We start from the raw sequence: 23,362 nt of genomic DNA on the forward strand, positions 1-23,362 counted from the left end.
CTCTTTCCCTCCCTGGAGAAATTCAGCAGAAACCGTATTAATGTGGGATTCATTACGTTTGGAAAAAAAAAGTAATTTGTGGGTGTGATCAAGAACTAGAAAGTGAGGGAGGGAGGGGGGGGGAGCGTGTAAATAGTTTGTGTCCTTTAAAATGTTGTTTTGCAGAAAAAAGACAAAGAGAAGGAACAGGTTTGACTTTTATTTATTTACTTCTAATATTTGACCTCAAAATGCACGAGTGCAAAATACAAGTATAGCTTAAGATACAATCAGCCGATAAATATAAAATTCAGTAAAATAGTTCTCTAATCGTGTAAACCGGATTTTAGATTTATGACACAAGTGGTACAAATCACTACATGCCTGCCTATTCATCTAAAACACGACGGTTGATTGCGTCTTTTTTCACTATAAATGCACACCAGCGTTGCTCGGCCCTAGTTTGACGTCAAAGGTGACAGTTGGGAGGGGTGAGATGGTAAGGAGTGTCGTGGAGACATTGAATCCATACAGGACATCTGTAACATGTTCCCACAGCAGCCCCGGCATTCAGTCCATGAGCTTTCCATGACTAAGTTTGATCCCTTCCATGGCTGTTCTTCCCTCCTGTTGTTTTTGGTTTCAGTTTGGATTCCACTTAATGAAAACCATTATCGAATTCAATGAAGTGTGTGATGTGTTGCAAAATACATTCTGTTTAATTTCTGCAAAGTGATGCAAGGGTAAAATCCCACGATATTCCCCACCTGAACATCCTTAAAAAAATCCCATAATATTCCAGGAATTCCATACCCGGCAGGAACATTGTTTGTAGTAATTGGCCCATGTGGGCCGAGACTGCGGCACTCAGCACTACTTTAAAACTCTTAGGTTCATAGGAATATATATAGGTACGTATAAATAAAAGCACATTAGAGCAAAATATTCACAACAAAAAAGAAAACATAAAAAGACAGATGAGTGTTCTAGTGTTTTGCACAGATGAAAATTTGACATGCGTATGGCACAAAAGATGTCCTCACTTGCTAGATTAGTGTCTAAAAGTTGCACATGAAGGCAGCCAAGTCACACCGTTACTGTGCATTCACACTACAGACCCGATCAACAGCTTACCAGAGTTACCAGGTAGTTCAGGGATATCGTTGGCTGATGTCATATGAGAAAAAGCCTCCACAACTGAACCTTTTATTGGTGTTGGCAAATAATAAAACATTGGATTTTTGTACTACTTCCCTCGACCTTCCAATTTATTTGTAACAGCCTTCTCGGTAAAAGGATGTATATTCTATATCATATTTTGATGCAGCTCCAAACTTTTGTATCATCTTGTAATTGAGCTGATCGCAGTGTGAATGCACAATCCCTGCTCACTCTCCATTTGGTGGGCAGGCGGGTGTTTGGCAAGAAATGTAAACCTAATTAAGAGAAGCAGAGGGAACACCAGCACACGGGCAGTGAGATAATATCTTAACAAGCCACTGAAGATAATTACAACAACATAATGTGGTCATCCTAAAGGACTGGTGTGTTGTCTGTAGTCATGGCAGTGTGGTCCTTCTTTAAAGTGATGATGATGATGAGGGCGATTCATTCATAGCGGTGACTGGTCTCGGCTGTGGTTTACCAGTTGTCTAGGAAGTCGAATCCAGTCTTCAGGAGGTTGTTGTTCGTGTTGTACTGAGGGGGCGGGAGACACACAGTTCAGTACATTTGAATGGCTATTAGAAACAATAGGTTTTCTTAACTCCTGTTCTCCATATGATATGAAGGATTGATATTGGACAAACTAAATGACATGTTTTTAATTATGTTGGACTGTTTGTTGTTGAAGTGTTGGCTGAAATTCTTTATTTTTGTCTCAACTTTCATTCGCTTCCTTCTACCTACGACTAATTTAGCTGGAATCTCTCTTTTAATTGCATCTCTCAAGAGTTCTCCCATTTTATTTCCTTGAAGTACGATGGCTTACTGTCACGTTCTTACTGGAGCTTTTAAATCCGCTCGGTTTGGTTTAGTTTGTTTGGGCTGAGAATCAAACTCTGGTGCAGACTAAACAAACGGACAGAGGTTCGGTACAGCTGCAATTGAATGCTGCTCGTTTTTAATATGAAAGCAAAACAGACCAACCGCAGGACTGTGTGACGGTGGATGTGAGATTATCTTTAGCAGGAATCCACCTACTGATCGCAACCAAATATTTACAGCTCCTGGTTAGTGTGTCTAAAGTCAGTCTGAACAAGAAACGGACCAAAACTATGAGGCAATAATGTATTTTTGTTTTCCTTCATCTAGACCAAGTGACCCAGAACTGCAGGTGTGAAAGCGACCTTTAGAAAGCGTAAAAGTACTATTGAGGTTGTGGGTCGTTACATATTGGGACAAACAAATTCCCTGCTTTTCTTTGTCTTATACAATATTAAATTCAATAAAACGTATTTAGAAGAAGTTACCTTGGGCCTCGGGGATTTTCTCACATTTAATAAACATAGAAATGCTGAACTTGATTTTAAGGCATGTTGCATCACTGGCCACATGGGGATGTCACAGCGAGTCTTGGCCTTTTATTGTCCGAGTAGACATATGCAGGGTGCGCAGAGCTCTCCAAGGGTAACATTCAAGCACTTTTCAAGCACATTTAAGGTAAATAAACCAAAGATGTCCAAACTCTCCAAGCCTTTATCATCACATCTAAATTGTTACTATAAATGCACTTGTAAAAAATTACAGATTTAATGTATACTTACTGCAATTAATGTATATTGCCACTTTGTTCATTTAACCAGTTGTTCATATTAACTATGAATGTATGTTTTGATCATGGTTATTTAATGCGTGCCAATTTAAAAACGGGTTGCTGTTGTAGCCCCAAGACGGTGGAACATCAAGCATTTTTAGGTATATTTGAAATCAAGCATATCCCCGAGCTTGAAATCATACCGGTTAAAATTAAGCTTTTTTCCAAACTTTCAAGACTTTTTTACGTACCCTGCTATTAAAATATCCAAAACCAGAAAACTTGTACTTAAGACTGTGCTCACGTCACTCTGAAAACTATATCTGTTTCAGAGCTTCAGAACTCACCTGAGCAAAGATGGGGCTGGCGGATGAACCGTCATCCTCTTTCTCCACACTGGCGGGGTGGTGGGAGGGCTTGGACATCATGCCGGAGGAGAACACTTCATCCACGGTGGTACCGACCGACGGCAGGGTGCTCTGAGAGCGCTCCCACCCGGCTACCGACGACGACACGCTGACGGGCGGTCGTGGGTTCGGCGAGATGGAGAGCGATGCAGGCGTTGCGCTTACGGCGACAGGGATGGCGATGGCGATGGGGGGCTGGGGAGCAGGAACTTTGGGTGCTCGGTGCTTGGTGGACCTGGTAGGGGCCGGAGGGTGGGGCTCTACTGCCTCATGCTCCTTGGTGGTGACAGAGGTCTCCTGTAGAAAGATATTTACATTATACACACGTTTTACGAGGATTTCATTTAAATGGCGATGTTTTCAAAAATGTTGAAAACGGATTATGATAAAGAAGAGTCACATATTTGTTGACATTTCCTTTAAGTTTCTCGTATGATCATCGCAAGCGTCACAGGTGGTTGATGTGGCTGTACAATGGAAAAATCTCAGCAACAACAAATGTGCACAAAAAAAAAAAAAGGAAGAACGGCAAAGAAGAACATTCATAAACAATATAGAAATCATCCTTTTCTTTTTTCCCCCCCCCCATCTGCTCCTCTGACACTTCACAGATGCCAGCGATCTCGGCTTCAGGCTGGCTTCTATTTCAGGATACACAGCTCGATAGGAAAAGTGACAAGTGTGTTTGGGTGGGAGCTTGCTTTCAATCTGTTGTTTGTCAGAAACTATACAGACCCGAAATGCCATGCTTGTGCCAAAATGTGGGAACAAACATCAATGGCAGCAGTTACTCGAACTGAAAACGGCACCGGATAGTCAGAAGCACGGTAGATTTCAGTGTTTACCTGTCGGAGGTAGGAGGGGAGGGATTTCTCTCCTTTCTCCAGGGATTTGATCTGGCTGGGGGTCAGGGACTGGAAGTCGGCTTGCTCTCCCTCCAGCCTGGACCGCTCTGCACTGATCTTCCAGAAAGACGACTCTTCCTCTGGCCTCCGTACCTCACTGACAGACACCTTCAGTCACACAACAACACGTTTGTTTTATATTAGGTTGTTTTCACAAAACCTACAATTGCACGGCCTCTCCTGTAAAATTCCAGGAACATTTTTTATTTATTTATGCAATTGTGATTTAAGTTAAGGTAAAGGTTATTCAAAAAGCAATTCCTACTGGAGATGCGCACCATTCAAACAAGCCAACAACGCGCTCCTTATCATACCTTGGTTCCTGGTGTACTCTTGCCAAGCTGGCTGGGATGAGGAACCTTTGCAGCCTTTGAGTCTGCCTGCGAGGCTGAGACCCCCTGGTCGACTGGGCCCAATGTCAAGCTGAAGTCCAACTGGCTCTGATAGAAGGACGCAACAATATCTCACAACTCAACTGGGCTCAACGCTACATGCTGATTTCAGGCAGAAAACAACAAAGTATTTGGATTATGTATTTGCAGAGATTAAAGAAATTTGAGACTACAAAACATAAGTCATAAGTGAATTATTGACCATTATGATAATCAAGTAATCATTCTTAAATGGGAGGATTAGATTATTTTCAGTTTTATGTAATTGTAAACAGAATATGTTTTTTTTACATTGTGGGTTTGATAAAACAAGCAATTTGAAGATGTCCAAAATGGGCTCTCTAATGGGATTCTTACTATTTTCTGACATTTTATAGCCTACACAATTAATTACTAAAAATGTAGTCAACCCATGTACTGATAATGCCAAAGAAGGAGCTGGCTGCAGCGCTACAATATTGTGCCAAATCTCTTCGCAGAAACATTTATGTCAGACTCAAACTTAATATTGAATATATTTACCTTTGTTTCCCACGAGAAGGGGGCAGAATGCTCATCTTGCCAGGTAATATCCTGAACAGAAACACAACAGTGTAGTAACCATTTCAACTGACACAATCAGGGCTTTCCGTAGATAGGCTAATAAATGGGAATAAATGTGAGGATAATTCAACTTCTACCATATTTAGGACAAACTCTACATTATTTACATTTTTGCCGGCAAAACACAATAATAACAGCGACCAAAAACACACATTTTATGGCCATGTTATTGACTATTGTAAGTATGTCCAGCAGAATATCGATATCAATGTATCAATGGATTCCCTGCGATCGTGACTAAATTACATTTAACACGGTAGCTAGTAGTACGCACCAGGAAGCCACAGTGACGTTTACCTACGCGTCTCACCGGCCGGCTACGTGGCTAACGTCAGTTATTAACCATGACAACACTGGCTATTCCCACCTCTAAACACACACACAAAGCAACGTAACATCAATTAAAACGTGGTTTAACTACCTCTTCGCCGAAATGAACTATCTTCTGACCCGTTTGAATGAGCAGTTTCGGGTAACAGACCACTTCTTCACGCTCCACTCTGTGCATGGCGTATCGGGCTCGGATATGAGGATCCATCATCCCGTTGTCGATGGCGCTGTCTTGCTCCTGCGGCGTCATCTTCTCCCAGGACGAGCCGTGCTTGGCTTCAATGGTCTTCCTCTCCTGCATGATTTTCTTCGCCATGGAGTTGATGGAGGAGAAGTACTCGAACTTCTTTTCCTCCATCCTGTGGGCGTCGAGCCCCGCCATGGTCGCGGCGGCCATCTTTAGCTGCTTCCAACTGTTGTTATATTGTGAGGAAAAGGAAACTGGTGTTCGTCACTGTGTGGGCGGTGGGCGGGACTACGAGCTGACGCGGAGGGACACAGTTGGGCGTGTTAATGGCGCCATCTAGTGGTGTTTCCCCGGCAGGGAGTGGCTTGTGCACCACCCACCACCACAGGTTTTTGCCATTAGAGGGCAGGAAAAGGGTGGGCATGTAACAATTGACATTTGACCTTTTAAGTTGACACGGGAACTTGTCAGCAAACTGTTACTTATTTAGCTACATAACAGTTACGGAGCAGCAGTATCGTACAGTTGAGCAGGTAAGTGTACCTGTTCAGTGAAACTCTGCCATTTGATAAATGATAGGATGCATGTTGAAAAGGCCAACTTGCCAGAGGAAAATTTGAACCTTTCTGAGGAATACAAGTCAACTCCTCAACAAGGTAACATTGCGTTAGCAAACTGTTGCTTATCCAGAACACATGCCGGAATCTAACATTCGTGTGCCTGCACTGGGCGACACCAGTTCCTCGAGTGAATTTCCACAAAATGTAGTTGTGATTTTACTTGTATTGTGATTATTGTGATCAAATTGCCGTAATAGGAGATTTTACACCAGAAGAGTGTAATAACAATATACACATTTTGCAATTTCGTTGTTTTCATTTTTTTAATAATGTATCTAAATGAGTAATTTACAGCATGTTAAATGTGATTTTAGTGAAACCCAAAACAGTGATGAATCATGAAACAAAAACTGAGATTGCAGTTTGAAATGTTTAATAAACATAATTTATTTTTTCAGTTACAAATTCATATTGAAATATATAACATGAAAAAGGGAATGATTTGTTATTAAAAATATTTACAGTCCTAAAAGTCATGCCTGCAAATTGAATAATATTTTAGAAAAAAAAACTGATAAGCAAAGTATCACTAACAGCTCTTACTGTACACACTGCTTTAGAGCGAAACAAATCACTCAAGCTCACGTTTTGTACAATCTTTAAAAGTCTGCTTCAGGATACAGTACCTTTTTATATTCAATTATTCTTGTACATTTTTCCATTTTCATAAATAGTCGACACATACGTTACCAAATTTGCATCACTTTCAGGATTTATTTTAGCACCACATAAATAAATAACATTTGTATTCGCCCTCCTGTTGTCTTGGTAACTATGCGCCTGTCTCCATTTTGCACACTGGATCTAAAGCCTTCTTCAGGCTGTGCTGTGGCTGGCGTCATGGAGGCCGAGCTTCTCGTGTTTCATCAGAGGGTCGCCGTTTAAACGCGGGTGAAGGGCGATAGAAGCAGCCGCCTTTGTTTTAGACCTTCGCCTGCATGAGCGATAACACGCCAGGTAGAAGATCTCCCCTACGTTGAGTAGGAGAGAGATGCAGGACACCACGAGCATGAAGATGATGAAGATGGTCTTCTCTGTGGGTCGGGACATGTAGCACTCTACGGTGAAGGGACAGGGGGCCCGGGTACACACGACTCTTGGGTCCATGATGAACCCGTACAGATAATACTGCCCCACGATGAACGCTACCTCCAGAAGGATTCTGAAAAATATGGAGGTCATGTAGTTTCCCAGCAGGTCGCCTTCTATCTTGACGTGGCCTTTGTCGTCGGAGTACTTTGGAACTTTGACAATTCCACTCTTGGAGTGGGTCACGACATGTTCTCTCATCTTATTTTCTTTGTGGATAATGTGGAGGACGTGACCGAGGTAGATCAGCGTTGGAGTTGACACAAAGATAATCTGGAGGACCCAGAATCGAATGTGTGAGATTGGGAAGGCTTGGTCATAGCAGACGTTCTTGCAACCAGGCTGTTTGGTGTTGCAAATCATATTCGACTGTTCATCACCCCACACCTGTAATGTTCAGAGGAGAAGTTAATATCATTTTATATATAGATGTACACGGCAAATGAAGTGAATGCCATGTCACTTTTAATATTTACTTTTAATGTAATTATGGATGTCCATTGGAGAATTGTGTTAATAACGGCTAAATGATAAACAAGCAGGCAACAAAATGGCATTCTGAAGATACATAGTTGGGTTAGGGTTAGAAACAAAAACTACGTTTTTTTTGTTCTTTCTAAATCAATAACAAAAGCAACAAGCAAGCAGGTTGATTGATCAGATTGGATTTATACTCTCTTGCCCAATGCATGCTGGGATAGCCTCCAGGCCCTTTTGTACTGCTTTATCGAAAGATAAGCACTACAAAATTGGAGATAAAGGTATTTCATTATTTGAAATATGTTGAAAATGTCTTATATTTATAAAGCCTAATCATTTGTTATCAAGCTGAGTCCGGTTTTGATTGGAGCTGTGGGCCTTCAACACGGCCACCAGAGGGTGCTATTTCACCTGAAAGCTTTTAACGTCTCATAAATGTAATTCAGACATTCATCAGTTAGTCACAGCCCTACAAAAAGTAAAGTTTGAAGAAAGAGAACTAGACCTTCTCTGCTCCAGCTCCAAGGATCATGATCCTGAAGATAAAAAGCACACTGAGCCAGACCTTCCCGATGACGGTGGAGTGGGACTGGACCTTGTCCAGTAGAGAGGACAGAAAACCCCACTCTCCCATGGTCTCTGATCTAATGGGGGAAAAGCAAATAAAATACTATTTTAGACAATAAAAAACACTCTTAAAATTGTAAATCCCTGTTTTATCATTTCCAAGTAAATTATAACATTCCAGGCGTGTAGAAAGTGAAAACTGGTAAATTGGTATCAAGTGTTTGAATGTAATCAGTTTATTTATTGAAGTCCTGACTGGTGTGCATTTAACCCATGATATTTTATTCTCCATATTACATATAGCACAGCATCATGGGACGAAGCATTCTGGTATTTTTAACACATAGCACTCGGCGCTTTGAGTCGTGATTATTGATTAAAATTAAGGGTAAAACATCATCAGCAACAGCAGGAGGTCTATTTTGCTTAGTAGACACAATCCAGGGTTTACAATTGTAAAAAGCCTAACCTACAGTGTAGCATGTTCAGGACCGTAAACAGGGAGCTATAAAAACCATTACGCAATTAAGTACTTATCTCAAGCTATCTCACTATATGGGATTAGATGTAATGATCGGAGTATATAATATGGTGTATGTATGCATTGCTAAGAGCATTGAACCCCAAGAAAATGTAAAAATATGTAAAAATAATACGGATTTCTTTATCCTCATGGATTATGGACAATGCATAAGTCTGGATGGTCAGGCGGTCTCTAGAGTTTCTCTGCACAAGTGGTGGAATATACTAGTTTATACTACTTAAACTTGAGTATTTCCATTTTATGCTACTTTATACTTTTATAATATTGTACTTTTTACTTCACTACATTTATTTGACAGTTACTTTGCATATTCAGATTCATAATACAAAATACGAAATACAATCAACAAGTAAATGACTATGTACTATTATAGGTTAAGATAACATGTATTGATATCTAGCTATGCAACATGTAGTAAAAAGTAGCTCCACGTTTACCAGCTGCTTCATTAAAGTGATAAACACATTAAAAGCATGAATAATTATAATCCAGTAATATAATATATAGCCTATTATTCTGAAATGGCCCACTCTGCGTAAGGAGTGCTTTTACATTTTATGCTTTAAGTATATATTGATGCTGATACCTTTGTACTTTTACTTAAGTAAAAGTTTAAATGCATTACTTTTACTTGTAACAAAGTATTTATACACTGTAATATTGCTACTTTTACCTAAGTACAAGATCTGAGTACTTCTTCCAGCCCTGCTCTGTACTCTCACGCACACTCTTACAACGTCATGCTTAATAATAATAATAGAGCCATCGTAATATATCTTTGAGGTTGTGTATTTTATTCCAACAGTGATACCATAACATTTAAGTTTGAATTCATTACATTGTGTATAATATGCAGCAAAAAATATTTAAAAAAAGAAGTAATTGCGCACCTTACCGTTAAAAGGCCTCTGTGCAGACAAACAGAGCGGTCACCAGCTGTGGAGATGAATGATAGAGAGCCCAGTGAACCAAACCAAACCAAACCTGTGTGTGGTACCTTGAACTCTAGATGAAACTGCGCAACAGTGTCATGACATCTAGAAATGATAAATCCCAAGTGGACAATTTTGGGCAGAGCACTGACAAGATTGTACAGGTTAATGATTGGCAGGGCTATAAATCTAATTCTTGTGCTCATGATGTTTCTACAGCTGTTTTATGACATTGTTCACTATTACCAAGGTGTGGTTTTTGTATCGATGCTATTTTATAAGTAAATCATACACACCGACATAATAAACGAAGGACAGAATCGCTGAACTACTGAACTATGTACTTTTGCATATTGTGTTTGTGATGAAATTCAAGGGAATTGGCACAATAACATGAACACCTGTACAGACTGATGCAATCCAGTATAACCTTGCAACGAGCACTACGTGACGATTGAACAGTCGCATTTATGTTTTTGTGGAGACTGTGTCAACAGAAAGTTTTTCTTTTTTCTTCTTCTTTCAGGCTGTGTGAAGTCGGAACAAACGCAGCAAATCTAATATTATAAGCTCCACAAAGATGCTTTTGTTGAAGAGATTTTGTATTGGATTGCAAAATGTTGAGCAGGTCCTCGTGATGGCTGCGGGTTTTATGGCTGTATTTCTGTCCCCATGATGTGTCACACATCGTGTCCATCTGATGTAAGTGTCCTTAGCCTTGTATGAACTCACTGCAATTCTTCTTAAACCAGCGGTGGTGACTAATAAATGTCAATCTATCAACCACTCCCTATTCTGAAGAAATAGCAAGAGTACACTATTATATCAAATATTAATCTGTTAGTCACTCACCAGACGACGAATTGGCAACAGATTTGCTAATTGATTAATCATTAAAATTGTTCTTTGACAAAAATCACTGGTTTCAGCTTCTCAAATTCTGAAATCTGTTTATTTATCACATTCCAGTGATATTATACAGATTTGTCACCATGAGCTCAGGGAAACTGACGGACATGTTTTTACAATTGGCTAAAGTTTTATAGTCTATTCTATGACGATTCATATTTTGAAAAGAACTCATAGACTCATCAGTAATGAAAATAATAATTAGTTGCAGGCCTTTCAGCTTTACCAAACAAGTGTAAATCACGCTCTTTGAAAGTAAGGCGTTTAAGTGTACACCTAGCTGAAAATAATTATAGTCATGAAACATTTGTTTTTATATCTTAAATTTGAATCATTTATTAAAAACAATACAGCACACAAAAATGTCTACCAAACATGGTAGAAGCCTTTCACCACAATCATCATCAACATCATCTTCACCATTCAGTGAGCAAAATATTCCAAGTCCTTAATAATGAACATGGCAATAACTTACAGGACACATTCAGAAACTATATGTGGATGAAACTCTGCTCACTAATAGAGTATTAAAGAATATAAATACATCATCAATATTGCATGCTTTCCATTATTAGATTTCCATTATTAGATTTCCTGTTAAATAATACAAAATAAATGTAAAATTCCAACAATGTGGCCCTAACAATAATTCAGATTCATGCAGACTTTTCTCAGCAAGAATATGACTTAACTACACAGTGATGAAGCGCCTCCTTGATATTCTGTCAGGATTTTTTAAAAGCATTTTGCATGAATTCTTTACGCAGTCTCTTACATGTATCTGAACAAGGACGCAGCGATCTAAAAACGAACATTTCAAACATTATAATGGTCAGAGCAATGTTTTTAATGACCACTCAGTAGTCGTTTCTCCTCTTTGGCTCCATCCAAGCTTCCACCGATGCTCGGGCTGCCCTCTAGCTCCATGTTAATCTGGTTCTGCTTGAGCGCGTCCTCTATAGTCGGCCACTTGGGAGACGACAGGCGAGCAGGGTTTTCGGCGGAAGTGATCTTGTGACTGTGAGGCCTGGACCTACATCTGACCCTGGTGCAAATCAGGTAGAACACCTCGAGGAAGTTGAGAAACAGGGAGACGCAGGCCACCACCAGCATGAAGATGATGAAGATGGTCTTCTCTGTGGGCCGGGACATGTAGCACTCCACAGTGAAGGGACAGGGCTTCTTAGAGCAGGGGAACATGGGGACCATGATGAAGCCGTACAGGTAGTACTGGCCCACTATGAAGGCAGACTCGATGATGATCTTGAACACGAGTTGGGTCAGGTAGCTCCCCAGCAGGTTCCCCTTGATCTTCACCTTTCCCTTTACGTCCGTGTATTTGGGCTGTTTGAGCACCCGGGACCCACCCGGACTCAACAGCTGCTCCCTCATCTTGTTCTCCTTGTGGATGATGTGCACGGCGTGGCCCAGGTAGACCAGCGTCGGCGTGGAGACGAAGATGATCTGGAGGACCCAGAAGCGAATGTGCGAGATGGGGAAGGTCCAATCGTAGCAGACGTTCTCACAACCAGGTTGCAGAGTGTTGCAGACGAAACCCGACTGCTCGTCGCCCCAGACGCTCTCAGCACCTGCACCCAAAACCATGATCCTGAACAGGAAGAGCACGCTCATCCAGATCTTCCCAATGACCGTGGAGTGGGACTGGACCTTGTCCAGCAGGCCTGACAGGAATCCCCAGTCTCCCATCTTTATCGGTGATGTTCCGTTACTGATCTGTGATAAACGGATAAAAGCACAAACTTCTAATTTAGTTTGCAATGATCCTACAACACACCTTACTAACTGAAAACATTAACCACAGCTTAGTATTGAATCAATATGCTGCTGCAGGAAGAAAGGCACTCATTGTTCTTTTTATTAATATAGATAAAATCTTGGTTCTGTTTTTGAATCTGGTTCCTTGAGAAGTAAGAAGGTATCAACGCCCCATGAACCCTGCACTAGTTGGTCAATATTTTCCTAAAATAATTATTAATCAGAAATTTGAACAGAAGACTCGATGGCATTATGGGCATAGTAGGCTGGTAAAGAGATACAATAAGGAAGGGAAGAAAAGAAAAAAACAGCTCTTTCCCTGTGTAGATGTAACCTAAAAGCTTACATGCTTAATATTCTGTATAATAATGATATTTATACAAACATATTAAACGTGTCTTGTGGGCAAAGCCGGATGGTAAAACATGAAAAGCAATCTCATGCAAGTATTAGTCGAATGAAAGTCATATTAAAACCGATTAGAAAAAAGCAAAGTCATTAACACTCAAAGTAAAAAAAAGAAACGCGTCACTTTCTTACAAATATGCTTTTATAAAAAAAGACAGAAAACGCTACATTTCCATTCTGTATAGTGCTCTTTACAAATATTCCCTCCTAATTTAATTTTTTTTTACATTTTTAAATGATTAGTAATCTGTAGCATAGAACAATAATCGTTGCATCTTACCTGCTGACCTGGTCAGAAAGGACTGTCTCTCCCTGGGACGGATCACTAACTTCAAAGTTGGACCTTGGAGTGTGCTGGGCGAGGGCAACATGGGGACGTTGAGCAACACACATCTGGCTTTAGATGTGACGTTGTCAGCAAACGTGAATATAAAAAGTCGAGACCAAGAGGACGAGTGTAATGATTGACAGGTGTTGTTTATCTCAGTTAAATGGCCGAGACTACTTGAAAATAAACAGGGAAAGTGTATAATCACGAAAACAAGGCTAAATAAAACTTCTGCTAATATTCAAATATTCTCTATGTTTGACTGGGGTTATGAATGATAAAAAAAACTCATAGTTGTAAATAGTTAAGTTGAAAGTCACATGGCAAGAATTGAACAACTGAAATATAACCTGTTACTTATTGAGTTTTAGAGGCTAATTTTGATTCCTTTTGACAGAGCAGTGCAGTGCATTAAAAACTAATTTTCATCACATTATTAACTGATTGTATGCATTGTAGCAATTGTAGCTCTTTATATACAGTATGATATGTTTGTAAAAAACTGCAGAGGTTCGGATGGATGAGTCTGTTCTCAATTTGAAAGAAAAATGGACAAAATTCAGACAGATAAGCATATATATGAGAGGTTTATTAAATCAAAATTGTAATAACATTGTCTAAAATCATTCCCAAAAAAATACCATTTGCAAAATCTGTCAAAAAAAAATCTAAACTGATGGATCTGTCAACTGCAAGAAATCTTTATTTTTGATCATGTCACAGTAATTTAAAGCAACATTTTTTATGTGACTGAGTACTGTTTACAGAAGCTGGCTACTCTCCCTCCCTCTATTTCAATTCACTGCACACAAACCCCCTTTTTGCTGCCCAAAGCCAAAGCACACAAACACCGGAACTCAAACCGATCACTGCCTCCATGCTTCAGATGCGGACCTCCGCCCCCATGTTGTTGCTCTCAGGCGACACATTCATAGCAGCCTCGGTGACCCCGATTTTGGCCCCGTTCACCCCTAACTTTCGTCCTTGGAGCTCCAGCTCCAGGTTGACACAATTCTGGAGCATCTCGTCGCGGCTTTTAAAAGCCTTTCTTTCTGAAGGTGGAGGCGTCACCGGGGTTACGGTGTAGTCCTGCCTCCTCGCCATGCACTCCTTCACAGCTTTCACGCACAGGTAGAGCAGCTCAACCAGGCTGAGGAGGAGGGAGACGAGCGCCGACACCAGCATGAACCAGATGATGACCGACTTCTCTGTCGGCCTTGACAGGAAGCAGTCCACCTTGTGAGGGCACGGGAAGCTGCTGCAGACGTAGCGAGTCTGGAGGGTGAAGCCGTACAGAAAGTACTGACCCACGATGAACAAAACTTCCAGGACAATCTTGGCCACAAGATGGAAGACATAACTGCGAAGGAGACTGCCCCGGATGCTGATCTTGCCAGTGCTCTTGGTGTACTTGGGAACTTTGTAGGCCCTTCTAAGGAACAGACTGGCCTGGTCGTCCATCTCGGCCTGCCTCTTCATCCTCTCCTTCATCTTAGATTGGAAGAACAAGAGTTAGACATTTTTTAGTAATTGGAAAAAGACGTGTAGATGTATTGAAAGTAATTAGGAGAAAGATGAAAGATGGATGCCACCGTAGAGTATAAAGTTGAGGAAATTCATGAGATATAGACTCAAACAGTTTTGCCAAATACATTATTCCGAAACACTTATTGCGATTAGCGCTATCTCCCCCCTTGAAACTGTGTTGATACTTGTTTCTGCTTTGAAAACTTCTGATAATTGACATTTTGTGGAACCAACTGATGTCAAGCTAGACACATCTACTGTTCCTGACTACAAAACTACCTTTAAAGCCCACAAGAAGGGAGTTTTGGGTCCTGAAAATATAGATTTGGGATGAGTATGACTTTAAAGCTGTATTAATCAAATCTTGGCCCCTAGGGGGCAGAAAAACTGGAAACAGCTGCCAAAGGGGTTTGATGAGAGCGGCTCACTTAGACTCAACCATACAGTAAATATGTGAGCTTAAATTAGCTAAATTCGAGTAGTAAGTGGCACTACACTTTTACGTCACTGGCCCACGCCTGACAAACAGCATTCGCCCAGTCTCGCTGTCATGCTACACCCACTGCTGCGACGCACCTTCTTCTCAATGTGGATCACGTGGAGGACGTGACCGAGGTATAGCAACTTTGGAGTCGCCACAGCAATAATCTGAAGGACCCAAAAGCGGACATGAGAGATGGGGAAGGCGATGTCGTAGCAGACGTTCTCACAGCCGGGCTGCAGGGTGTTGCAGACAAAGTCGGACTGCTCATCGCCCCAAACCTAGAGGAAGATTAGGGAAACAGAGATGATGCATATACTACTACAAACTTCATAGAGTTTAAATTGTAGTAGGGACAATGTTTACTGCCCTGTACCTCGGGATGGTCATAGAAATAAAGTGCTCATGTGACTTTTCTGGCTTTTTTAAGTACTTCTTGCTCACCACACATTGGGAGGAGTTTAAGACATCCACCAATCCCTACATTGTGGCTACTGCGGTGAAGTGCATTTTGAGATGGTGAACATGTGACCGGACCTTGTCGGCGCCGGTGCGCAGGACCAGGATGCGGAAGACAAACAGCACGGTGAGCCAGACCTTGCCGATCACCGTGGAGTGACTCTGCACTTTATCCAGCAGGCGGCCCAACACATCCCATTCGCCCATTTCAGTCGCCAGTTGTCCCGCTTTCTGTGTGAGGAGATGAATACGAAAAGGCTCCATAACATGACTAACAGAAAGATAATCTCTGAAGTTATACTTGCATTATTTGAGAAGTATTGCTTGATCAAAAGAGAATGGTTTGTAGTCTGGTTTTATTACTTTCATTAGCAGTTGAGTATCACCCCTTGACATGACTTGTTATTTTCAGTTTGACAAAAAGTGATTCTGAAATCATTGTAGGCGTAAAAGTCACAACAGGCAGGCTCCCTCACAAGGCCAAACTTTTATCATTTCTTGCAGGCTTGATAGAAGCCATGGCTGCTGACTCCGATCTCCAAAACACACTTATCTGCTGCAAACCAAGACCTTAACCTTGGTTCATACCAACTGTTGCAAATCTTAATTCAAAGTATGTGAGCTCAACCACTGATGTAGAAATACAGATTTACCTGCCTGAGTAGATGAGGCTGCTCAGGTTTTGGTGCAGGTGTTACATTTACAGGGGTTTCTTTCACATAGTGAATTATTTTATTTTGAATTCATCTTCTCTGGTTCTTATGTGGCATTGTTTTATTTCTGTTGGCATCAGTTTATTTAATCAGAATACTATTTTGTGAAGCATTCTCGTAACGCGTGGGCTCACATTCTTACACGATCAAACATTAGGCTGTTTGGTAGCTGTTTGATATGTGTTAGTTGTCATGAATCACATTTTTCAAATGACTTATTTACGCTTCAGAATGGGATTTCATACTACAATAAAGCGCTGCCATATCCACTACATAGTTATACTTTTTGAACTTCTCGTTATGGTGTGCATTCACATGTTGAAATACAAATGCATTATTTAGCATTTTTCAGATTGTTCATGGTACAAATATTGCATAGTTTTACAGTAATGTACACCAACATACTCCAAAAATAAATCCATTAAACTTCAATTATTTCCAGTCCATGCACAGCACAATATGCTTTTTTTCCTTTTTCACAAAAATCTGAGAAAATAGATTTGTAAATAGAATCTACTTACCAGTTGAACAAACCCAAAGAGAAAAAAAGGTGAATGAAGAGGGCGATGACTCTGGAGGAACGACAAAGAGAGAAAGTGTGGAAGAAGCTGTTCTTTCATGGTTCTTTGGCATCTTATCTGGAAGGACACCATCCTAACCACAACAACAATCCTCCAGTCCCAACACTGAATTTGAGCGGCCGGTAAATGCCTTGTTTTGTCCTGTTGCTTGTATCTGCGGATATTCTGGTTCACACCTGAATAAATAAGTGGGGAAACAAATGCAGGTGCTTTCGAGGTTTGAGGAGTATGAAAGTGGTGCGATTCAGTTTGTGTGCCCTTTACAGTCACTAGATCTCAACCCTAACTTAACAGCTATAAGAAATTTTAGACCAACGTGTTGAACGGTACGCTCCGCCACCATCAAAACACCAAATGAGGGAATATTATGTTTGGCGTTTTATCCCCTCAGTAGACTTTCCCACAGACTCGGAGAAGCATCACTGAAGCTGTTCTGGACCAACATCAAACTTCTTGATATATGACTTCAAAGTTGACCTGGCTTGATCTTGGAAACGCTTTTTACCACAAGGTCAATTTAACCCTAACGGTTCTCTCGGTTCATTTAAACATTTTCTGCAAGTGTGTATTCCTCACTTGTTCACCTCACAGAGACACTTTTTCTTTACAGTTTCACTAATCTGTCTGTATAAGTAAGCAATTCTAAACTATGCTAATAGCTGTTCTCCCAAATTGTGGAATACCATTTCCAAGGATACTCAAAAAGGCACCTTATAACTTTCTGTTTGTCGTAAACTTAGTTTTATCTCTAGTCTTTAAATTTTAATTCAATTCCATATTTTTCTGTATCTCTACCACTATTTTGAATATCATTTTATTGCCATTTCTGATGGTATTTTGTATTGATTTAATTTATTTTGTACTGCTACTTTTTAGTTTAGGGCAGGTGTTGCTTTATTTGTCGATTCTCCTCATTTTTATAGCACTTAAGGCGACATTATTTGTATGAAAAGGAGCTGTATAAAGGTTTATTAGGAAGCCTGTTATCATATTTCCTTTATTTCTTATGTTTTTCAGTATTTTCAGATCTAAAACAAAATGTTTTCTCACCATTACCTATTTCATGTAGACATTTACTAAATGCCTCAGAAAAAAAACAATCAGACCTGTAAGATTCTAGTTTTGTGTTTAAACCTTAAACCCTCCCAAAACAGCCCAGGTTTGCTCTGCAGCACGTGGCTTTACGGGCACACTGCACCTCATGTGTGTTTATCAGGTTTAGTTTGTGACCTGGCTGATCCGAAGGGTTGCAGAGTAAAACTCTGGCAGTCGGTGTCTGTTCACGTAAATGATTTACACTACCCTAATGTTTTAAGAGAAAAACAGAGCGTTTGTGGCCTTCAGCATATAGGTCAACATCTCATATACAGGAAACACCTACCAGTCAGATAACGGACTGACCTTAAAGAGAGACACTTTGGCATACTTAGATTCAGAAGACAGGACAGCATAGGAATGGAGAAAGAGTTTTATTGGTCTAATTGGTGCAATGACGACACGTATCATATTTAAGTCAACATATTATACGTTGTATTGTATGTGTAAGCAACCACTCAACACAATATCTGAATCTGTTCACATTTCTAAATAGCAATACTTATTTTGAAGCAATATATACATATAGTAAATAAGCTCAAATATAGTTTCTCAACAAAACAAAACATCACAATCTCAGTCTTCATCGCGGTTCAAACTCACTTCTGGAAATGCTTGAATGTTGTACTCTGAGTAATGACACTTAAAAGATATCATTCCCATTCACCACCACACACGTATTCGCTATAAACACTTGCATGTATAAAATTAAAAACAATTAATGAACACGTTTCTTACGTTTAGATCGGGTTATATTTATCAGAATAACACTTTGGTTAGTGTTGCATAATGCAGCTTTTTCTCACTAAAATATCAATCAATTTATAAATATGTCTCTGTAAATAAACAATGAGTATGATTTCCTTAAAAACAATGTATAGACTCCTAAAACAATAATCCTTATCACTCATCACTTATGACCCACGAGGTAGTGTGGGGGTGTCTGTATCTGCAGAGACGCTGCCCTCTGCTTGTGTTTTCTCCTTTTTTTCACATTGCTTTGCTCCGGACGCTTCTGGGCGTCAACCTCAATAACAACGTAGCGATCCAGGTGCCCGATCGTAAGCACGCATTCCAAGAGGAGGCTACAAAAAAGGTGGGCACAACGCAGAAAAAACACAAATACAGCCAGGGAGGAGGGGCCAACTAACAAACCGCAACTGACAAATCCATCTCATTCTTCCTTTAACGTTGAATGATGTTGGGTTTGGTTTTGGGGAGAATGCCATTTGCTGTTTGTATGTGTGCCATATACTGTAGGTGTGGTCAGTGCGGGTAAAAAGCAGTAGACTAGCAGTAGTAGTAGGACTTTTTCTAAAGACGTAGTGAGCACCAGAGCCTACAAAACACAGACCACGATACAGGTTAATGATGCAGATGTGAGAAGGTCTTGCAGATCAACAATTCATTTTTATCTTATGATTTTGTTTATTTGCAGATTGCTTTATTATTGCTTTCTTCTGACTGTCTTTTCTTGTAACATCTGAGGTGAGGCTTTTGATCTCAACTGCACTTTAATACTGAACTCTATTTCGCGAAACAAAAGTGTTTCAGTGAGTAACTTTCTTTTTACATACATAAAAAAATTTAATAATTTTACTTCAGTTCTATATTTACCACGCCTTTATGACCCATGTTGGGCTTTAAATATGTTTTCATCCAACAGTTTAAAGTGTACATGGAGGCTGATGTTTAAGTCCAAGCACTAAACCAAATGATGTCATATTATGTTGTACATGTTTACAATCCTAACTCAAAGTCAAACCCAGTTTCCAGCCTCATGTCTGACCACCACTAAGACCTGTATACGCAATTTAGGTGTCACAGATTGGTCAGACCATGTAGTAATATAAGAGTAATATATGTATAGTCCAAATTCCACTGCAGCTTTCTTTGAAATAGACACCAAATAAATAGAAGAAAATATCATCACCACCAACCTCAACAGAGCCTGAAAGTTTAACACATTTAACCTACTGGCTGAAGAAACTAAAACTCTACATGACTCCAGTAACAAGAAGTTCCAGTAACTGGGTTAAGTCTTTAGTGAGGAGAGGTGAGCTCTTAACTGATGAGCACACGTGATCCAAGAACCCAAATCCACTCTGGAATACGTGTCATCAGTCCATACTGGGAAGAAAAGAAAAACAGCAGAGAGACACACATCAGCATCCAGAAATGAGTTCCATGTTTTAGATCCTGTTTTCACAAAGGCTGGAAATGTAGATCAGTGGTACTGTAATTGTCCGAGTTGATACAAATTACAAACAATCGTGACTTATTTTGTGCCGACCTGCAGTGTGTGAGGCCAGTAGCCGGTGGTCCTATTAGAGACGCCCAGGGTGGAGACGGCGTGGCGGGCGTAAACCTCTGGCTTTGGTACAAACCAGCCCGGTGTCGATGACGAGGATGGTTGTCGCTCACTTGAGGCTATCTGGACACACACACACACACACACACACATGCGGTATATCAAGCACTGACATACTAAAACTCAGTATATACAAATAATATTAACCTTTTAATTGTAGAGCACATTTCATATTTTTTGATAATTTACTTTTGAGACCTTACTTGTTACATGATTTTCAACAAAACTTATTTTCATTTAGGAAAAGAAGCCAAAGTTCTCAGATGTTGTCAAACTATAAATAGCAGTAAAATAACTTATATAACAACGTATACAATAATAAAAGACATATTTTGGTTGGCAATATAATGATATATTTAGGTTCAGTACACACTGGTTAATGGTCATATCAGGTCTACCTGGAAAGGAGTCAGACTTTGGACAAAGATCCCGTTGCCGCTGTACTCAAGGTGAAGAGCTCTTGAGAAATGATCCATGTAGCCCTGAAATGTAAGGATAAGAAAGGGAAAGAGGATTATTGTCAGGATAGAAAAATGTGATTGTGGTTATGTGTTTTTACTTAGTGGGCAGAAGAGCAATGAATAACAGCCAGCAGAAGGGATGCAGTGTGATTTGCTTGTGGGTATGTTAGCCATATAACCCTAAAACTTTAGTTGGACTGAACTTTAAAAAAAGTTTACTCTGCTTTGAAATACCAGCATCAATAGACATTTTTTGGAATATTTATAATATTTATTTACAAATGTCCTTTTATATACTAGAGGAGATTTCCTCAGTGTTTTGTCTCACAGTGGAGGCCGTGAGGGTCACTCTTCCAGGCAGGGGTTTGGCGCAAGCCCCCGATGATATATTGACCACGGCTCCTCTGCTGCGCTCCAGCATCCCTGGCAGCACCAAGCGGGTCATCAGAGTAGCCACCGCAACGTTCTTATTCACCAAATCCAACAGGCTCTGCTCAGGCATTTCAACCAGGCTCTGAGGGGAAGCCACAGACTCCACACAGTTCACCAGGAAGCCGATATCTTTACCCCTCATGGCTTCTTTGATGAGGTTGCCGGCTGCCTGGTCCAAAGAGAAGTCGGCTAGTATGACAACAGCTTCCACTCCGTAGCTTTGGGAGACGGTTGCAGCGGTGTCTCTAATAGATGAGTGGTCCCGAGTGACAAAGATAATGCTGACTCCATGCCTGGCCAGCTCCTCTGCATAGGCTTTGGCTACAGGCTCTGCTGCACCTGACAGGAAAGAGGACAGTATCTATCAATGAAAGTCATGTTAGGAAGGAATGAGGATATATAACTGACAACTACAGCACAGTAACAGCGCCATGACCTCAAAACCTGAGATCTACTTTGTTACCGAAATAATTAAGCTGATTAATCGATTGCCACGACATTAAACAACAACAATTTTGAATTTATCAGGGGAAAATGCCAGACATTTGCTGGTTCAAATGCATCATAAATACCCTGATTTTCTCTGTTTTATATAATTGTAAAATTAATATCTTCAGATTATTGACCGCTGGTTGATTAAAACCAGCAATTCGAAAATGTCACTCCCCACGCATTTGTCACTAGTTTTACACATTGTATAGACCAAATGAATAACTGATTGTTATATATATATATAATATAATTAACCGATCATTATTTACCTAGTTAACTGTCTTAGCAACATTAGTGTGATACCCAAAATATATTATAACAATGAAATCATAGAAAGAAAAGCAGCATAGTGTCACATCTGAGAGGCTGAATATTTGGCATTATTTGCTTGATAAATGACTTAAATGGTGATTTGGGTCACTAAAACAAAACGCATGGAACGGACTCTCCTCTCCCCTCTGTCACAAAACATCTACAACGTCATGCACTCTCATAGCTGCTGAGGTCACTTGCTGCATCCTTACCATAAACGACAGCCCAGTCTCCAAATCTCTGGGTGAGCTTCTTACTCGGGATAATTCTTGGCAGGAAATGCACCCTGACCAACGTGCAGCAGTCTCTCAGCAGGATTACCGCCCTCCTGGCCGCGTACAGAGCACCGATCAGGGCCAGGGTTTCAATGTAAGGATTACATGATCGAGCAATTTCTCCATACAACAACTGAAAGCTGTCCACTGACGCCATAGTCGACACTACGGATGCTGATGCTAGCTCGCTGGCTAAAGCTTATGCAGCCGATTTAACGCTGTGATCTCCAAACGTAACGTTAACCAACAACTCAGGCGTGTGAACAAAACCTGTCGCTGTTCTCACATAGTAAATGTCTGGTAAAGGTAACGTTAGCTGTCAGTTGTTCAGCACCCGGTAGACGAAGCAAAACATTGAGTCACGTGACACATGTATTTCACCGGTGCTGCATTCGAGACCACATGAGAAACTCCGACTCGTAGACGTGTTTACATCAGGCGTGGTTGGATGTTGCGATGTTTCTGGATAACAGACACGAACATTTCAACTTTCCTTTGAAACTCATTTAAAAATACTTCATACGGTTTACCCGGTTGCACAATTTCTAAATAAAAAGGTTCAAATTCAAAGTGGACCCTCCGACTTTTGTCATTTCTCTTTTCTTATATGGATCATTTACACCTATCGGTTTCTAAAACGATTAATATGATCGTCATTCTTATTGGTAAATGGCATTTTTTATATTTTAGCAAGTGGATAAACAATGAGCCATTATTTGTTTGGTTTGTACATTATTTCAAATTATTGTTCTCATCGCCTAAACAAATGTACTTGTGTGGAAGTATATCGTTTCTTATTGTTTTGATATATGCCCTTTCTTTTTGAAGTCCTTGTTTGTTCTTATCTATGCCTAGTGATAAAGAAATGCCTGTTTATTTAATATTTATATATTATTTAATAATATGTATAAATCCCCCTTATATATTTTTTTTTATTTACAGTATGTTAGTA

The 23,362-nt window shown here is 40.2% G+C and overlaps 4 protein-coding genes across 4 annotated transcripts; all 4 read right to left on the reverse strand.

Moving 5' to 3' along the window:
- Positions 1-186: 186 nt before the first annotated feature.
- LOC142941829 (uncharacterized protein C1orf198 homolog) lies at positions 187-8,381 on the reverse strand. The gene is made up of 8 exons (XM_076083938.1): positions 8,253-8,381; positions 7,131-7,654; positions 5,463-5,784; positions 4,961-5,011; positions 4,361-4,486; positions 3,987-4,154; positions 3,082-3,438; positions 187-1,677 (listed from the first exon to the last, which is right to left on the reverse strand). The coding sequence occupies exons 1-8, from the start codon at positions 8,379-8,381 to the stop codon at positions 1,621-1,623; spliced, it is 1,734 nt and encodes a 577-aa protein (XP_075940053.1). The 3' UTR covers positions 187-1,620.
- A 3,164-nt stretch (positions 8,382-11,545) lies between these two features.
- gja13.1 (gap junction protein alpha 13.1) lies at positions 11,546-12,406 on the reverse strand. The gene has a single exon (XM_076083939.1). The coding sequence runs from the start codon at positions 12,404-12,406 to the stop codon at positions 11,546-11,548; it is 861 nt and encodes a 286-aa protein (XP_075940054.1).
- Positions 12,407-13,651: 1,245 nt separating this feature from the next.
- Positions 13,652-15,885, reverse strand: gja11 (gap junction protein, alpha 11). The gene is made up of 3 exons (XM_076084059.1): positions 15,757-15,885; positions 15,315-15,500; positions 13,652-14,702 (listed from the first exon to the last, which is right to left on the reverse strand). The coding sequence occupies exons 1-3, from the start codon at positions 15,883-15,885 to the stop codon at positions 14,094-14,096; spliced, it is 924 nt and encodes a 307-aa protein (XP_075940174.1). The 3' UTR covers positions 13,652-14,093.
- A 2,540-nt stretch (positions 15,886-18,425) lies between these two features.
- Positions 18,426-22,788, reverse strand: hsdl1 (hydroxysteroid dehydrogenase like 1). Its single transcript, XM_076084200.1, has 5 exons — positions 22,348-22,788; positions 21,228-21,670; positions 20,837-20,920; positions 20,361-20,501; positions 18,426-20,197 (listed from the first exon to the last, which is right to left on the reverse strand). The coding sequence occupies exons 1-5, from the start codon at positions 22,565-22,567 to the stop codon at positions 20,132-20,134; spliced, it is 954 nt and encodes a 317-aa protein (XP_075940315.1). The 5' UTR covers positions 22,568-22,788; the 3' UTR covers positions 18,426-20,131.
- Between the last annotated feature and the right edge of the window lie 574 nt (positions 22,789-23,362).

The sequence above is a fragment of the Anarhichas minor genome, unplaced genomic scaffold, assembly GCF_050575085.1.
Source record: "Anarhichas minor isolate MPS153535 unplaced genomic scaffold, ASM5057508v1 ptg000136l, whole genome shotgun sequence".
In the NCBI taxonomy this organism is placed as follows: Eukaryota; Metazoa; Chordata; class Actinopteri; order Perciformes; family Anarhichadidae; genus Anarhichas; species Anarhichas minor.

Bases quoted from the DNA above. Each gene is read 5' to 3' on its own strand.
- LOC142941829 (XM_076083938.1), bottom strand. From the start codon at position 8,381: ATGGGAGAGTGGGGTTTTCTGTCCTCTCTACTGGACAAGGTCCAGTCC. The intron at 7,655-8,252 runs GTCTAGTTCTCT...TGAACATTACAG, and splicing joins TTGGAGCTGGAGCAGAGAAG to GTGTGGGGTGATGAACAGTC. The intron at 3,439-3,986 runs GTAAACACTGAA...ATCTTTCTACAG, and splicing joins TCCCCTCCTACCTCCGACAG to GAGACCTCTGTCACCACCAA.
- hsdl1 (XM_076084200.1), bottom strand. From the start codon at position 22,567: ATGGCGTCAGTGGACAGCTTTCAGTTGTTGTATGGAGAAATTGCTCGA. The intron at 20,502-20,836 runs GTAGACCTGATA...GTGTGTGTCCAG, and splicing joins AAAGTCTGACTCCTTTCCAG to ATAGCCTCAAGTGAGCGACA. The intron at 20,198-20,360 runs GTCGGCACAAAA...TTTTCTTCCCAG, and splicing joins ACTGGCCTCACACACTGCAG to TATGGACTGATGACACGTAT.
- gja11 (XM_076084059.1), bottom strand. From the start codon at position 15,885: ATGGGCGAATGGGATGTGTTGGGCCGCCTGCTGGATAAAGTGCAGAGT. The intron at 15,501-15,756 runs GTCCGGTCACAT...ATCTTCCTCTAG, and splicing joins TGCGCACCGGCGCCGACAAG to GTTTGGGGCGATGAGCAGTC. The intron at 14,703-15,314 runs GTGCGTCGCAGC...TTCCAATCTAAG, and splicing joins TGATCCACATTGAGAAGAAG to ATGAAGGAGAGGATGAAGAG.
- gja13.1 (XM_076083939.1), bottom strand. From the start codon at position 12,406: ATGGGAGACTGGGGATTCCTGTCAGGCCTGCTGGACAAGGTCCAGTCC.